Source organism: Pinus tabuliformis, chromosome 4_1, assembly GCF_031772625.1.
Source record: "Pinus tabuliformis cultivar Carrire ecotype Pingquan chromosome 4_1, CPIR1, whole genome shotgun sequence".
Lineage (NCBI taxonomy): Eukaryota > Viridiplantae > Streptophyta > Pinopsida > Pinales > Pinaceae > Pinus > Pinus tabuliformis.
This window is the reverse complement of record NC_142303.1, coordinates 143,330,553-143,348,755: the sequence shown is the minus strand read 5'-3', so window position 1 is coordinate 143,348,755 and position 18,203 is coordinate 143,330,553. Positions and strand designations below refer to the sequence as shown.

The window sequence follows — 18,203 nt, the reverse complement described above, 5'->3', positions numbered from 1 at the left end:
TTTGTACTGTACCTTCTGTTGTTTTCTAGGCCTTGATTTCTGTGCCCAGCTTTGCCCAGAAATTACTCCTTCAACTTGCTGCAACAAATTCTCCTTCAGAACTTTTCTCCAGCTCTTAGCCTCCTTTCTCCAATCTGCTCATGAATAATGAATGCGTGCAATCTCTCTTTTCTTTTCCCCCTTTTGTTTTCTTAAATGACTTTTGGGCAATCCTAAGATCTAATGGCTCAAATTCATTTAGATAAAGGGATGAGAATAAAAGTGCATTTAATTCTCATTTTCTATTTTTTAAATCACCCATTAAATATATTACCCACATTGTACTTTATGTCTAAAGTCACTTTTCACATTATAATTTAACATTGACTTTACCGCTTATAAAGTCACTTTCACTTTATAAAGTCACACTTAGGAAAATAATTATTTTGGACACTTTACCCTAGGTAGATACTAACCCATGGGAAACCACTTGTCCAAGGTACATTAAAAATCAACATTTCATCAATTTTGTGTTCTTCATGTTTGGTTTTTGATGATGGGGTGCTTTCCTCTCTAACTTTCATTTTCTTTTCAGCCTTTCCTCCCTTTGCTTTCAATTTACTAGATGCTAACCTATTAGCTTCGACTTCCATTGCATTATTTTGCATGTTTGCTAAAGTTTCAGATTTTCTCTCTCTAAGCATTACAACAAAATCATCTTCAAATGCTTTGGAAAACCTAACTTTAGCAGCAATAACTGGAGGTTTACAATCTGGGGGCATCTTGTTATAAATTTTATTGAATCTCTTAATGAAATCAACAACAGGTTCACTAGGATTCCTTCTCAAATCTTCAAATTATGTTAAATAGTAAACATGATCATTTTTTATTCTCCACTAATTCTTGAAAATGTTGATTAGTTCAGCCCATGAATTAATAGAATTTGTATGTAATTGTTTGAACCATATTTTAACATTTCCTTCTAATGATTGAACAAAAAGTCTAATGTAAACATCTTCATGCTCAATATTCATGTTGTCAGCAAAATCTAGAAATGCAACCAAGTGATGTTCAACAGATGAACCCATTTCTCCATTAAATCTAGGTAAATGTTTCAAATACCCATAAGGAAAAGCATGAACTTGGGTTGTTGGTGGAAGAACTAAGGCTGCATACTGTGCTGCTACAATTGGTTGAAAACCATCCATTTGACGCTGTAATAGAGTTGTCTTGTTTGGGGAAACAACTTTACTGGAAGATGGTTGTAATGAAGATTTGGAATTCTAGAAAAATTGAGGATTAATAACCAATTTCTGAACTTCAGGTAAAACCTTTTCAGGATCTTCAAAAGCTAGAGGATTAGTATAAATACTAAGCTCCTCTTTAGGTTTAGCAAAAGTAGAGGGATAAGTATGTATAATAGAAGATTTAAAATCAACTAGTTTAAATTCATAAAGAGAAAGTTTAGGATCTTCTTCACTATCAGAAAGTTCCAAATGGGAATAATTTCAAAGGCCTCAAGTTGATGAACTAATAGTGCAGTTTGAAGATCTACTCCTCTAGAAAGGAGTTCTAAAACTTTTGGAGGAAGATCTGATAATTCAGCAGGTATTGGAGTTGATTGAGAAGGGTCAGATTGTGAGGGTACTTCAGATAAAACAAAGGCAGAAGAAACAAGAGAGGCTTCTAACCTACATCTAATAGATGCAATTATTACTAATCTCTTTGGATCTGATAAAGGAGAGAAAAGATCTGGATCTGACTGAGATCTGGTATGCCTGCATGAAGCCAAATTTAATATGTAGAGTTGTCAGGTGAAGGATTTTAGCCTACTGACCTCTTATTCACCATTAAGAGGCAAGTTTGATCGTTGTCTCAGGGAAACAAACTTCAATATTTGTTCCCTGGCAACAACACCAATCTGATGTTGTATCTTTGTAGACAGTTCTAGGCTGGGGAACTGTGCCAAAGCATCTAAGTAAGGTTTTGATTTAAATGGATGACCAGTGCATTAAACCTTTAAACATATGTAATTTCTAAGTATTTCTGAGAAAACTAAAGGGTTGATTTTCATTCCTAACAGAATTAATCTTTAAATTGATTTAAAAGGAAGAAATAAAGAAAGTATATAATTATTAAACATTCATATTGAACATCTAATTTATCATATACAGTAGATGCGTGTAGAAGTTTTCTACAACCAAACAATACACATTCAAGAGATGACAGAAGGAAACAATTAAAAGATTTAGAGGAATTAACTAAGACAAATTGTTCAGTTAATTAATCTCTTTTAATAATTATAACTTTGCAGGGGCTTTCAGGGAGATTGATATTCAATCTAGCCTTGCCCAAACTTCTATGTTACCTTGAACATGTGCAGAAATAAATATGAAAAACATAATTGATAACAAGGAAAACTCACATAGATACACAAGTTGTTTAGAATGAATCCAGAATCCTTCAATTATCTTCAAAAATAGCTTTGAACATTACAATCATGTCACTGGTTCATTACAAGGGTTCAACCCTAACTTCTTCGAATTACCAAATACTTATAGAATCTAATTCCAAAATATCTTAGATCTAAACTAAAATTTATTACAAAATGAGATAATATCTGAAACTGTTTTAGATTTACAAAAATAGAACTAGAAAGTAGCTATTCTAAACTGATTCAAATAATCAACACACAATTTAAGGGTATTGTTTGATGACTACTTCCTTTAACTGAATTTTTTGCTTTCTGCTATACTCCTTTTCAGCTTACTACTTCTTTTCTTGTGACTAGTCACTGAATTCCTTGCATTTTGTTTTACTCAATGAGTTCAAGTAACTTATCCCATCTTTTATCATCTGGGATAGAAAATTTTGTTACTCTCCTACATGCCTCATCAACTTCTGCGTATTTTTCAAAAGTTGGGGAACAAACGATCAACTTCATTCTTAATGAAAAGATCATAATCTAGGCCTTCTAGGAATGATTTACACTGATTATCCCTTTTACTCTGGCAAATTTGGTTCTATTTGTTGCTATTTGGTGCAATTTGTACTGATAATCTTTTAGTGGAATCAATTGGCCACTAGAATGTCGTAGAGCTGGAAGTCCCTTTTGATACAGAATATTGAATTCTCTGTGAAACTTTTTAATCAGTGCTTCCAAGTTTTGACATATATTCTCTAATTGTAACATCAAATTTCTTTTTGTCAAAACCCTTCTTACCTCAAGGAAAATATCATTTTTGTCCTCAATTCCAAATTATTCTAGTTCTTCTTTTGTTTTAGAATTGAGTACTTCAATTATTTTATTAGATGTGCTAAGCATGTGCTCCAAATCTTCTTTGATTCCTGTGATGACTACTTTTGATCTTTGCACTAACTCCTCTTGTTCAAAAATAATTTGAATAAATGTCCAAAGTTCAATCATGGTAGAATTTATATCAATCCATGTCTTATCCTTTGCCTCGGCTAATGTCTGAGCAATGAATGACCCATTCTCACTATTTGTCTGGTTAATCTGAAATTTTTCTGAACTTCGGCTAGATATGTATTATCAGCCCTTATCTTGTCATTTTGAATTTTCTCCAGTTGAGTTCTGAGTTTTTCAATTTCAATATCTTTTAATGACAAGTCTCCCATAGCTTTTGACAACTGCTCTGCTGAATTTTGGCTAGTGGGCTCTGTCTCTGCTGTGGACACTATTGTTGTAGAAATTCCTACTGTTGAAGTCACTACTGTAGAATTTTCTACTCCAGTACTGAGTTGTAGTTCTCTTTCCTTGATTAACTTTTCCATTTCTGCTTCCATCTTTTGTATTTGTATGTTCTGCTCGACAATCATTCGAAGCATATTCTCTTTCTCCTTCTCTAACTGATTTACTTCTTGAGCCTATGGATGTTCAGTTGTTGGCAGCCTCAACTGTTTCATCAATGCTTGAATATCAACATTTCTGCTTTTGATTATTTCCTCAGCTTCCTTTATATCTTTAGGATCTAATCCTAATTTTATAACTAAATATTCAAGCCCTTTGATTTTAGTGTCTTTTGCTAGGGATGACATATTTTCCAATTTTAATTGGGAATGAATGTTATTCAAAGAAGCCTATAGCTTAGAAGCTGCCATGGCAGAACTTGTCAAAGATGAATATATCATTTTTCCTACTTGCTTGTGAAGGTCAATCTGATCAATAGGATGTGTTTGCTTGGTGTCAAATGAAAACAATTTTTTTTTTTATAATCTTCAACACTTTTAGGAACAGGGACCTTTGGTTCCAAAAATGCTAATTGGAACTGACCTTTTTCACTGTCAAGGGCAGAAAGTAATCTAGTCTGAGTTGTGGAAGACTGCTTCTAGAACTTTGCATATGTGGAAGTCTTTAGGGCCTCATTTTTCTTCTTCATTTCTAAGAATTTTGCAAAAATACTTTGTTGTTTTGGAGAAGAAGGAGAAGAAGGAGAATCCAATGTGGCTTCAAGAATTTGTTGTAATGAAAAAGGAGATTGTGTTGATAGTACAACTGTAGTAAGCTCTTCGGAAGTTTGAGCTTCTGAAGATTCTTCATCAAGATTTATAGTTTTCCTCCTTTTGAATACTTTAAATGTTGATTTCTGTAACTCTGACCCTGCTGGAGATATACTTTCTCTTGGTCTCTTTAGCTCTTTTTTTGTCATCCTTGGAGTTTCCAATGTTGTTTGACTGGAAACTGGCTCCTCAATCTCCTGCAATGTATTCTCTGCCCATTCTTCCTTGTTGGCATATTGCTCAATTTTAGGTTTTTCCACATGCATATATGGTGCAAATTTTTGAGCAATTCTCATTGATGAGATTACTCATAATGGATCATATGACCAATTAAAACTAAACTTAAACTTCATCTGGCTCAATAAGTCCTTGACTTCTTTTTCTGTAGCTTTAGTGTTGACTATGAATGGAGCAACCTGTGTTTTCAATTTAAACTGAGATTTTGTTTTCTGGAAACAAAATGAACCTCATCCATGTTCATCATCTATCTAACATACTCAAGTTTTAAAATCCTCATGGGGAGGAACACCAGAAATTTATATGGTTGAAGCTCACAACCATAAATCCTGAGTTCAGTGAAATTCTGGTATAAATACCAGTTGCCAACCTTAGTCTGCTCACTCATGCAAAATTATCTTGTTCTCTGTTGAAACCCTGGGGATTGCATCACTTTTTAACGAATAAGTAGCTATATACAAGAATTGATTAACAAAATCATTGAAAGAAAACTCTTCAAAGGTTCTTCTCACTAAAGATGTCCAATGGATCACTTACCGAGGTTTACCTTCAATAACCAACTTTTGTAAAGGAAAGTTGAATCTTTTTGATTGACGATACAAGAACAAGTAAACCAAGACTGGTTGATGCTTAAATGATCCTTCAACGCTGAACTTTAAAAATTGATAACGGATTACATTGGAAAGAAACTGACTGTAGTTCAACATAATTGAAGGTTTTTTATCAGAAGAGAACACTGATAGAAAACCCAAAATGAGTTCATCAACCCATTGATCACTGGGATATCCTAACAGAAAAGACACTAAGGAGATAACCTACCTAGACATCTCAAGAAACATTGCAGAGGGATAAGGTGGGTTTGTTCTGGGTAATTTTGAGTTTTTTGGTAAAAATGACTCAAATATGTGAGCTCTTTGTGAGAAAGAAAGTTTTTGATAGATTTCCATTAGAGCATCAGAAGAAAAAGGGTGTAAAGAGTCTTGAGGGTTTAGCTGGAGGGCTTGGAAAATTGACTCAGTTGTTATATGGAAAAGAGTTTCATTGTTCTGAGCGATTACAACTCTTTGGCTAGGAAGATATCGAGCTCCACACTAGGCGACGAATTCTGGAAAATGATGGGTTTGAGGGAAACAAAACTGGGGTAGTAGGGATTCCCAAAAATATAATTCATCACTGGTGTCTTCATATTTTTGAAATGCCCAATTATGAAGTTCGTACAGGTCGAATTCACAATTGGTCTCTACAATTTTAAACTGAGTGTCAACTAGTGGGAGTTCGTCCAAGTTAATGATAGGGGGCAATAGAGGATTATCTACAGGAACTTTTGATTTTCCTTTATGGGAAGCCATTAGGAAAAACAAAATTACTAAGGAAATTTAGAGAGAGTTACTCGGAAATGATGATGATTGGAGGTCACTGTCTATTGGGATTTTGCTTGCAGTATCATTTCGAGAATTGTTGTGACAGGCGTAATTAGCAAATGGTCAATTTGTAAAGGATAACAGTGTTTTATTAGGAGCAAATAACGATTTTTAGTTAAGTTGACCATTATTGTGGCAAAGGATTAAATGCAGACACTGTAATCCTTTCTTGAGCTCACTGTAATCTGACACATAGATCTTGTCCCTGAATCTCACCAAACCATTTGTTGTGAGATGATAGTCTACATCTTGATCACCTGTATCTATACCTGTACCTGTGCATGTACCTGTACTTGTACTTTGCTGTAACATGTGCATAATCTCCATATACCTATCATCCCGCTGTCTTGCCTGCAAGATCCTATCTTGTAACTCTGTCCCATAAGAGCTCATAGCTTCTATATGATTCACTTGTACCTTCCTGCTAAGAGCATCTGCAACCTGGTTCTCCTTTCCCTTAATGTATCTGATCTCGAAGTCAAACTCACTAAGGGTAGCCAACCATCTAGCTTGCTTGGCATTTAGATTTGGCTGGTCAAACAAGTATCTCAACCCACTGTGATCGCTCATCAATACAAATCTCCTGCTAAGAAGATAATGCCTCCACATCTTCAAGGCATGAATAATAGCTGCCAACTCAAGATCATGAGTCACGTAGTTCTGCTCGTGCTCATTCAACTTCCTGGACTCATAACACACCACCTGTCCCTCTTGCATAAGGACTCCACCAAGTCCTCTTTTACATGCATCTGTACACACTACAAACTCTTTATTCAGATCTGCAATCTTAAGGACTAGAGCATTGGTCAACAACTGCTTCAACTACTCAAAACTAGCTGCACATTCTTCTGTCCATTCGAACTTCTTACCTTTCCTCTGCAAGGATGTCATAGGATATGCAATGCATGAGAAGTTCCTGATGAACCTCTTGTAGTAACCTGCCAATCCCATGAATGATCTCACCTCATCCACATTCTTAGGAGCTTCCCACTCCATGATGGCCCTTATCTTTTCTAGATCTATTGCTATGCCTTCCTTGGAAACAACATGTCCCAAGTAATGCACCTTTGTTTGAAAGAAGCTACACTTGCTAAGCTTGGCATACAAATGATGCTCTCTTAGAAATCTCAACACTAGTGCTAAATTCTTGGCACACTCTTCTTCATTCTTGGAGTATATCAAGATGTTATCAATGAATACAATAACAAACTTGTCCAGATAAGGATGCAACACACTATTCATCAAACACATAAATGTAGTTGGGGAATTAGTCAAACCGAATGGAACTACAACAAACTCATAATGCCCATACCTGGTCCTGAAGGCAGTCTTGTAGATATCCTCTTCCTTGATGCGTACTTGATGTTATCCTGATCTCAAGTCAATCTTAGATAACACTGATGCTCCCTTCAATTGATCAAACAAATCATCAATCCTCGACAATGGGTACCTTTTCTTGATCGTCACCTTATTCAGTTTCTTGTAATCAATGCACATCTGAGAGTACCATATTTATTCTTTACGAATAACACTGGTGCACCCCAAGGTGATACATTTGTCCTAATGTATCCCTCGTCAAGCATCTCCTTTAACTGCAATTTCAACTCTACTAGCTTTGGGTTACTCATCCTATAAGGTGCCTTTGATGCTGGTGTTGCCCTTGGCACCAACTCAATAGAGAAATATACTTCCCTGTGAGGAGGTAACTCTGGAATCTCTGCTGGAAACACATCTTGATACTGCTGCAATACATGGTACCTCTTGAAGATTTTTGCATCCTCAACATCTTTACCCTTGTCACTAGATATATGCATTGCAAACATCACACAACCTTTTCTGCAACTACGCTTAGCCTGCATAGCGGTAACCATCCTCACTGATGTAGGCTTCTTCTTTCCCTGCAAAATTCTCTTTTCCCCATTATCATCCAGACACTCAATGGCCTTGTCGAAGCAATCCACTTTGGTCCTGTGAAGGTACAACCAATCCATACCCAAAAGCATGTTATACGATCCTAATGGCAGTACATTCAAATGTGCTGCTGTAGGCATACCATTTAACTCAAATGAACAAGCTCTTACCCAATGGAGAACTCTCTTCTTCATACTTGTAGCCAACTGCACCAACCAAGATTCTGCATGCACTTCTTTTCTCAAACCACAGTTATCCACTAGGTCAGGATTAATATAACTATAATTAGATCCAAGATCAATCAAAATAGAAACAAATTGATCACAAAGCTTACTGTCCATCTCAATGATAGATGCCTGATGATCTACATTCCTATTGTCCATAGATGCATAAATCCTAGGAATGTTATGACCAACATCCCAACTGTATGCACCTCCTGAGCACTATAGATCTGGGGTCTACCACCCTGATACTGCAGACAATCCCTCTTACGATAATCCTTGCCACATATCGAACACTGCAACGGTGATCTACCATCGCCTCTAGTCTATTGCTCTCCATGTCCCTTCTCAACTGTATTGAACTTCTTGTAAGGGACCACATTTTCTTTCTCACCTGCATCTTGAGGTCTTCCCCGCTTTGGTGGACATTTTCCTTTAACTTTTTCATTTCCTTTGAAGTCACACTTAGGCTCAACTTTGTGCTTCGACTGGTCATAATAATGTTTCAGCTTTCGGATGGCCTCCTCCAACGATCTAGGCTCATCAAACTCAATCTGGTCTTTGTATGCTACTGGCAGTCCACTGATGAATCTTTGAACCTTGGCCTTCTCCTCCTTGAGGTAAGGCACATATCTCAACAACTCCAAGAACCTGCTAGTATACTCATCATCTATCATGGAACCCATATGCAACTCATAAAACTCCTTAGCTCTGTCATCATAGTACCTTTCCGACAAATACTTCTTCTTGAAGAGCCTCTCAAACTCATTCCAAGTCAAGTCATCCTCCCGAATACCTTTAACATTCTTCACATCCTCCCACTAGATATTTGCTTTCCCTTTAAGACTAAAAGTGGCTATCTTTGCTTTCATGTTCTCTGTATAGCTATGCAATCTGAATAATTTCTTCAACCCAAGCAACCATGCCTCAACATCTTCTGACTTCTTCATCTCTCCATCGAATGTAGGCGGCTTGACTTTCTTAAACTCCTCAGGAAAGTACTCACCCTTCCTGTAAGGATGATGATGGTGATGACTACAGTAATGTCTCCTAGAAGAGGAACCAGAATGATGCCCATACATACCAGTCCTCCTGTCAGGTGTGTCCAATGATCTGCCACCTCTAACTATGTCCTCTCTATCCAACCTATGTTTGGATCGAGACCTGCTACCATAGGCTCCATTGGTCTTTTCTTCCTGCTCCTGACTGATCCTCATATGTCCTTGTTTCTGCAACTTTAACAAGCTCTGAAGGATAGCTGCATTAACCTCTATCTGCTTTTCCTGAGCCCTTGCAAGTCTTTCCTGAGCCTCAACCAACCTGTCATTATCTGCCTTGCAACTTCTGATTTCAGCCCTCAAGCTCCTCAATGTATCTGCCATACCAGGAGAATGCTCATCTCCTTGTTGCCCAATTGATTTGTAAGGAGAGTCATGAGAGCTATAGTCTACCATTTTTCTCATCATCCTTGATTCTCTTCTTCCTACAAGTATATCATGTTAGAAAAACCAAATAGATACCAAAATAAAATCCATACCTTATTGTTGTTCAGGGGAGGCTTATCTCATCTACAAGATCAGTCCACATTAGCATGTACATGTATAAACATAAGCATATATGGATATGTAACATTATCAACACATAACATCATGCATGACCATACCAACAGTATACCTTGATCCCATGCATGACAACAATGACCTTAACAACATTGAACTTTTCCCACAGAGAATGCAACCTGCTCTGATACCACCTTGTAACAACGCCTCCCCTCATATCTACCCACTTTCACCGGCTTACCTGGGGTAAACATGAGATGAGAGGCTACTATGAGAAGACTCGACCTCGTAGGTGACCTTAATGAAGTGGAATCGACAGAAACACACAACACAAACCTTCTATACCTGTTATAGGACTCCCAAAATCCCTCCGAGTCATCCCCATGACCAATCCCTGGGTCCCACTGAGTTGTTAGTACATCAAACCCCTTGACACTCCCTTGATATGGACAAGGGTGCGTCTAGGAGGCTCCAGATGCTCCCACAACAAGGCATGGGTGTGTCTGGGGACTTTTCTCCTTAGACCTGTGCCCGTGACTTCGATATTTATGCCACTTTTCAAGCCCAGAAACCCCTGTAGCTTTTAGAATCCATAATTTACATGACAACAAGACTTGCAAGCCAAAAACTGGCTCCAGGACTAGGCCTAACCATCCCCAACCAGGACTGACATTCTGTGAAACACTTGGCATCAATGCAATCTACAGGACATGAATACAAGACAAAGCATAAATGACTGATAACTCATATGAGACTTGACAAGAAGGATCACCACCCTCTTCCCTTAACTGTTTTGACATCAATTAGGTCTTGCATCCATTATCCTTTTAGTTACAAGTAAATACATGAAATAACCATGACTATAACTAGTCATATAACCATGCTTATAACCAACATTAAACCATGTAAATAACAATGAGATAACAACCATTAAGGCCACATAATAACAAGTACAAAAGCAAGAGAACTTAGCTTTTATTAAACATAGGCAAGAGCCAACCAGGTTCGGGACTTCCACGTACCACCCGACCATAGACATGGCTGAACCAAATATTTCTTTCAACTAGTCACCCCTGTGCCATATTCCAAGCATGAATGTGGGATCTCATGGATAAACCAATCCAAAAACAACCAAGGGAATCCATAGGTTAAACCATCTCCACCCTCACCAAACCGTGATCTCACCAAAACCGGTGCTGAGATCACAAAACCAAACTGAGATGGGAATGCCTCTAGACTCCATCACTATCATTGAGGAAATTTTTGTCTCCTTGTTTCTCAGGCTTTACCGCAATCCACACCGGATCACTCGGCCCTAAATTGAGACCCTGCCCTCAGGCTTTACCGTGTATCCTGCCAAAATCGATCAAGGGATTCCTAGGCCTTTGGGAATTTTCTTGAGACCACTTTTGCCTAGGATTCCGAACCCATCCAACAATTCCAAAGCTCAAAACTGAGAAACAATCCCATTAGACCATGCCTATCCGAAAAAGGCAAGGCTAAAAACCACTTTCATAACCCGGCAAGACCATGCCACTGACAGCCAGAGAACCAAATACCAACATGCAAAGCCATGCATGTCAAAACCAGCTAGGAAATCTCACATGAAATATGTTACTTGCAAGTATTTCTATTGAAGGTGCTTGATTCTACTCTTCTTTGCTTGCTCTTTGCTTTCCTTTCTTTTTCTTGTCCTTCCCGTGTTTGTTTTTCCCTTCCTTGCTGCAAAGTTAGAATGCTCCAAGAAAACTCTAAGTGTCCAAGAGTGAGAATCATGAGAAAGCTCTAACACTGAACTGACAAAAGCCATGAACTAATCCTCAAAAGCCTTTTTATTAATGAGGCCTCTATTTTCTTCATTTTCCATTATTTTCCTTCAATTTCCTCCTCACATGCAATCTGTGACCTTTCACCTTCTTTTTCTCTTATTTTCCTTTATTTTCATAAATAAATGTGCCAAAATACCTTTTTGTCTTTTTAATGCCTTAGCCATTGCCTTTGCCAATTTCCCTTAGCTATAAACACATCCAATGATGCCCACTAGGATATCTTTGCCTAACATTCAACTTGGAATAAGTGTTCCTTAACCATGGTCTTATTTTTCCTTTATTAACTTTTATTACATGAACTTTTAACTAGGGGTTGTTACATTATTTTTGGTCAATGATTGGGGGAAATAGTTACTCGTAGTGAGGTTTATTTTGTTCTTTTTGTTGTTATCATCAATAGTTTTCATCAATAGTTTTGTAATGCTTTAGGGAAATGGTGGACATAGATGATAGACAAAGTATTTTGTTATGTGTCCTTATGTTTTGTATCTTATTTTCCAACTCGTAGTTTTCATGGTTTTTTTGTGTACGGCTGGTTAAAGAACCGATCTCCCATATTAGTCTTTTTGCTTTATGGAATAGGTATGCTATCAATGTAATGCTTTTTCATATTAATGTAATACTTTTTCATATTAATAGAAATCTCTTCCAAAAGTTTACATTTTTTTTCAAGTCATTAGATATGCGAACAGGAATTCCATTCACATAAAGTTGTAATCGGTCTTTAGTTTACCTAGCCTTTTTACCTAGTATATTAAGCCCATCCGCTTGTCTCTAAATTTATATGAAATTGGACCGAAGAGATTGTGTAAGAAAAGGTTTCCATGGCCGTTCTAACACTGTTCTTGCGAAGAACTTGAAAAATGCCTTCTTCTCTTCATGGTGAATGCTCAATGGTAATGTTGCTTATTATATTGGAACCTTTGGTGAGCATCATAATGTCATGAGCACATCCACATTAAATAATATTTTTTGAATTTATAAAGCTGTGATAAAAATTTTAAATGTTAACATGGCCCACAACCTTATAGAAGTGTTGCGTTTAATAAACAACTGGTGTTAGTGAGGGTTATTAAAGATAACGACTGCATTCAATAAAACCCCAAGTCGATAGGTTGGGTTTATGGTGTGTTCTTCAACAATAGGATGTATAATGGTTTTAATATGAGCTGCGTGTTTACAATAATAATCAAGATACTAAACTTCTCCATTTCTACAATTAAGCCTTTTCATTCAAAATAATACCGCTCCTTATGGAGCCCTCAATAGCCTTGTCAATCTGAGCATTAGAAGGCTTAATAGCGATCAGTGTGGCAGCTTATGCAGGATATTTATGATGTCTCTAAACGCTCAATGAGATGTTCCTAAGTGTTTGGTATGGACATGGTTGCGTATAAAAATTATTGCAGTGAGAATGTTTCATAATGTTGTTGCAAAATAATTTTTGAGGCATGACACAACTTAGTCTTGCATTTACTGTTAACGGCCAATGTTTTTATCCTGACACATGTTTTATGCGCCTTTCAGGTTTAACATAGTTGGCCAGGTTGGTCAAATCACACTCTTCCAATCGATCAATTACTTTCATATTTGCTGACGAGGACTTATACAATTTGGAGTTGTATTTTTGGTTGTATGTTGAATTCTCATTTTCGTCATAGCCCAAGGTTATAATTTCAATAATTTTGTTTTGTGGACGGGGTGCTAATTCATATTCGTGACCTTTGCAATGTTTCCTATCATTGCTATGATTATTATACTTCACAGTGGGCAGGGACAACAAGTGTAGACTTCTCTCTTGCTCAATTGCTTCAAGTAATTATCCTTCTTAGTACAGGAGGCATCAATGGAGGTGGATATGAAGCTTCAAAATATGTGGTCATAGGTCTTCATGGGGGCATCCTTTTACTTCATGCAATTATAAATAGCTTTCCGATTTCCTGGTTATCTTTTCTTGGAAAATTAGCCGCTGTGTGGAATATTCTTGGTAAGTATATGAGCCTGAAAATATACTTGTACTATAGAGTTTCAATACTTTGCATGTTGAATTCAACTTTTAGGACTAAAACAAGCTTCACTTTCCAGGTGTCATTATTCTTATGATTCTTATACCCACTGTAGCCCCTCAGAGAGCTAGTGTTGAATTCGTTTTCACACACTTCAACAGTGAAAATGATGTTGGGATTCATAGTAAACCATATATTTTTGTCCTTGGACTTCTAATGAGTCAATACACTTTGACAGGCTATGATACTTCTGTTCACCTGGTAAGAATCCATTTTTTTATTACTTTTCTGAATTTTGGTGACATGACATACAATGAAAACATTTCAAGTTATTGATCCTACACGTCGAACATGATATTGCTTGCTTGTACTAAAATTAGAATCTTCTATCGTCATGATTTTTACATTTTGGTCTTTCATGCCTCTAACCATTTTTTCATTTCTGTGCAAGCAGTATGACTTTTATAACATTATCTCAACCATTTTTCTCGAGTTTAAAACACTCAATGCCTATTTTTCCATCAAACATTGGCACTTTCAATCGTGTTCCCTTTAAGAATTTAATGTGATTATGTTTAATTATTTAATAGAAGTAGAAATAGGGAATAACATTTTTCAACCATTCATCTACTATTGGATTTGTTACACATTCATTATTGTTTGGACTCTGTTAGATTTTAAAAACCTTAGAGACAGTTACATCAATGAAAATTATTTTTCTATGATGATATTTCCCTTGGAATTCTGAATAACCCATAGTTCCACAAGGATGCATCCCACATGTTTCCCACCCTCTGGGGACAAGAAGATGCCCGAGGAAGCATTTCCTGACATCGCCTTTTGGGAAAAACTCGGGGAAATCCATGGGGAAATGTTTCCCCAAACAATGGATATCCGGGCATCCCTCTCTCTTAGAAAGGGGATACGCTCCCCTCCTTGTCCAATAACCCATGAAGATAGAACAAAGATGGGAATAGAGATTTGAGGAGTATGTGAGCTTTTTAATTAACGACAATATTAAATTCTTAAAGTAATATTGACATTCTCCTTTATATTACTTTTTATATCCTTTTACTAAAAAATTTAACATCACCATTAGTTGTTTTAGGATGTTTGAGAGTGGTTCCAATCTCATTATATTTCATATGGAGAAAGTGAAATTTCATATTCCATTCACAATTTAAAAGACTCGACAGTTTTTAGGATTTCAAGATTGGTAGGGTTATAGCATGTCGATTGGATTGCACAATGATCAATTTGAATGTGATGAATTGTTATTGTTGGGATTTTATCTTTATATTTTATTTTTGTAATTTTAGAGATGGGTACCTCTATGCTAGGGACTTCTGCATCCCCTTGCCCTTGTGAAAATTCCGAAAACTAGAATCCTATTGCAGCGACTGAAAATTATTCTCCTAATTGTTAATTTAATTTAACAATTTATTTGTTGTTTGCTATGGAAAATACTTAATAAATCACACTGCAATCTACACAAATAAAACTGCGGAAGAATAAATGCTGGAAGAAATGCAAGCACACACACATAAAATATGAGACAATTACTTTTGGACAAATGTCCTCGGGAAAACCCAACTTGGAAAAATTGGTGCAGCAGATGAGGGTTTTAATATTATGCAGCAATGAAAAATCTGAGTACAATTTGGATGTCCGAAACTGGCAATCCATAGTAAGAAAATATGGGCAAAATACTGAAGGGAATTTCCCTTCTCCCACAGGCAATCTCTGGCACGACTTGCCTTCAGCAAACTGGTTGTCCAAACCCCAGCGTGAGCCCTTTTGTGTTTCCTTTACACTGTCTCCCACACGTATGGCTCGAAACTGCCACTGATGAAGTCCTTCTGCCTCCAGTGGCTGAGTAAATCATCTCTCCGACCTTCTGGAACCTCTGCCCGGCCTCTGGAATTGACAACGATTTTTCTCACCAACAAATCGATCTGCCTTGCTGAAGTTACTACACAGAGCCTCTGTGCTACCTCTTTGGGATAACTCGGCCCTTTTGCTGCCTCCTCTCTGGATCTAGAAATATTTCCTTTGGACTAACTGTTCCTTCCCCTATCACGTTGTTTCGATCTCTAGCTCTCTCTCTAGCAACTGACTGTTGCTACTATGGAAATCGATCTACTCAGAAATCGAACCTCTCAAGTGTTTTTTCCATCACCACATCAACCTCTTCTTATAATCCTCTGTTGCAGCACCAACGACCAAGATTAAAACTTAATCAATGGCTAGGATCATCTCTGGATCGATCCATGCGAGTTTCTAGCTCATTCACACCTTGACTTAATTAATACCGATTAATTAACCATATTACTTAAGTTTAGACTTAGGAAATATTTAAAATCTGGTTAATAATCTAATTAAGTCAATTCTAGGTGGAATTTCCAGAAACGATTTCTGAGTTCTGGAGATCTCATGTATTCTATCCTCTCCACAAAATTTCAAGGCTAGAACACATCCGATGCTACAAAAACTAACACTCTCTCTTACCAAGGAATGTGTTCTAGTGCTACTACACACCTTGTAGCAACACCATGTCTTTGTATCATCTCCTGTCACATTGTTGATGTCTAGCCATATTGCCCACCAATCACTGTGCAACTCTAATATGCGATGCATCTGCGCTGCTACTGACATTGTCGAACTGCGACCAACACTGCATCTGCACTGCAACTCCCTCTCATTTGTTGTTGTTGCAATTGAAAAGCATCCAAAATATTGAATCAATTGTGATCAGTATAATGCATTTTTCACTCGAGTCTCTAACTGCTACTAGTATTTGCACTGTCACTGAATAATCTGCACTTCTACTAACTTTGCATTGTTCCAACTGCACTATTGCCATCTCTGCGCTGTGCTCTTCAACATTTGACTGCTACTAGTCTCTGCACTATCACTCTGGCATCTGACTGCATCAACTATCACTGATCCATCTTGCCACTGAATACTGTGGGCCCCTGTAGCAAGGTATTGATCCATGAGGTGGACTCGTCAAGGATCCTACCCATCTGTAGCACTCTGGGGCTACAACACCAAGTCACCCCACCTCACCCTTGGAGGTATATCAACAAAAATGGTGAAGTCTTCCTCCATCCTAGAAGACAACCTATCGATCTCTGCTGAAGTTGCCTGTTGGTCATGCTTCTCCTCCTTGTCCTTCTTCCTGATAGGACACTGGCTACTGTAGTGACCAAGCTCACCACATCTGAAGTACTTGACCTTCGACAGGTCCTTCTTCTTCTTCCTCGGCTCCCCCTGTCCCTGACTACGACCCTTAGATGCGAGGGCCACATTCTCCTACTCCTTCACCTGTTTTGATCTGCTGTTGTTGCCACTAATGGAGCTCTTTAGAAGAGCTCGCCTCAATTCCTCCTGCTGCAAGTCAACCCACATCTTGTCCCAGTTTGGTAACTTGTCTCTGCCCCATATGATTTGGACAAAGACCTGCCATTACTAAGAGACACTGCTAAGTGCCAATCTCACAAGCTCTGTGGGTTGAGGCGCTGCCCCAACCCCTGACAACTAGTCTCGAACCTCATGAATTTTGGTGAGGAAGGGGTCTATGCTTTCCCCTTTCTGCGTCCGGATGAGCCTGAACTTCTCCTCTAGGTATATCTTCCGCTGCTCGGAAGTACCCTGATATAATGTGGCTAGAGCATCCCACATTTGCTTAGCATTGTCTTTGCCATCTACATGTGAAACAACATGATCCCGGACTCCATCTAGGATCAACCGTTTTGCCCGTGCCATCTCCTTCTTGTACTCTTTCGGCTGATCTGCATCCCGGGGAACTGCTACACTACATCAGTATAGGATTTTAGGCAATATCCATCTAAAAGGAAGGACATCCTTGCCTTCCAGATGACGTAGTTGGAAGTTCCATCCAACCTGTCCTGATCACGAAGTCTAGCAGTGGCCATCTCAATGAATTGTTGAAAACTTCCTCTTTCTTTCTGCCTCGCTGCTGCTCTGCTATTGGCACTCCCTTCTGGAATGAGAATATTTTCTCACAATGACTGTTGATCTACAAAGAAAATTTGAACTTCTTGAGACTAGAAGTTCCCTGAGGAAAATTTTCCCTGTGTGTGCTTTTCTTCCTTCCACCCGACGTTGGCTCTGCTCTAGCAAACTGCTGCAAAAACCACTGTGTCCAACTATAGATCTGCTCAACCAAAATATGGGTTGCTCCCTCTGCCTATGGAATCACTCGATCTGGCAGGATCAAATTTTTCTGCCCCTCACTCAGAAAAATCGAACCTCCACAAGTAAGTCGGCCTCCTGGCAAAATGACTGCACTGCCTTTGGGAATTTCGGTTTGCTGCCCATAATGAGGAAAGAAATTCCTTCTCTCTTCGCCTTTGAGCTCTCCAGCTGATCAACTGTGCTCTGATACCATGTGAAAATTCTGAAAACCAGAATCCTATTGCAACAACTGGAAATTATTCTCCTAAATGTTAATTTAATTTAACAATTTATTTGTTGTTTGCTACGGAAAATACTG

The 18,203-nt window shown here is 37.9% G+C and overlaps 1 protein-coding gene across 2 annotated transcripts in view; it reads left to right on the top strand.

The window, feature by feature from the left end:
- LOC149174612 (amino-acid permease BAT1 homolog) overlaps window positions 1-18,203 on the top strand; it is a 360,103-nt gene that overhangs the window by 142,328 nt on the left and 199,572 nt on the right. For both annotated transcript variants that reach the window (XM_089422640.1, XM_089422639.1), the window contains exons 4-6: window positions 13,206-13,224; window positions 13,446-13,665; window positions 13,764-13,945. In XM_089422640.1, the coding sequence (XP_089278766.1) occupies window positions 13,206-13,224; window positions 13,446-13,665; window positions 13,764-13,945 (421 nt within the window). The remainder of the gene's footprint in view (window positions 1-13,205; window positions 13,225-13,445; window positions 13,666-13,763; window positions 13,946-18,203) is intronic.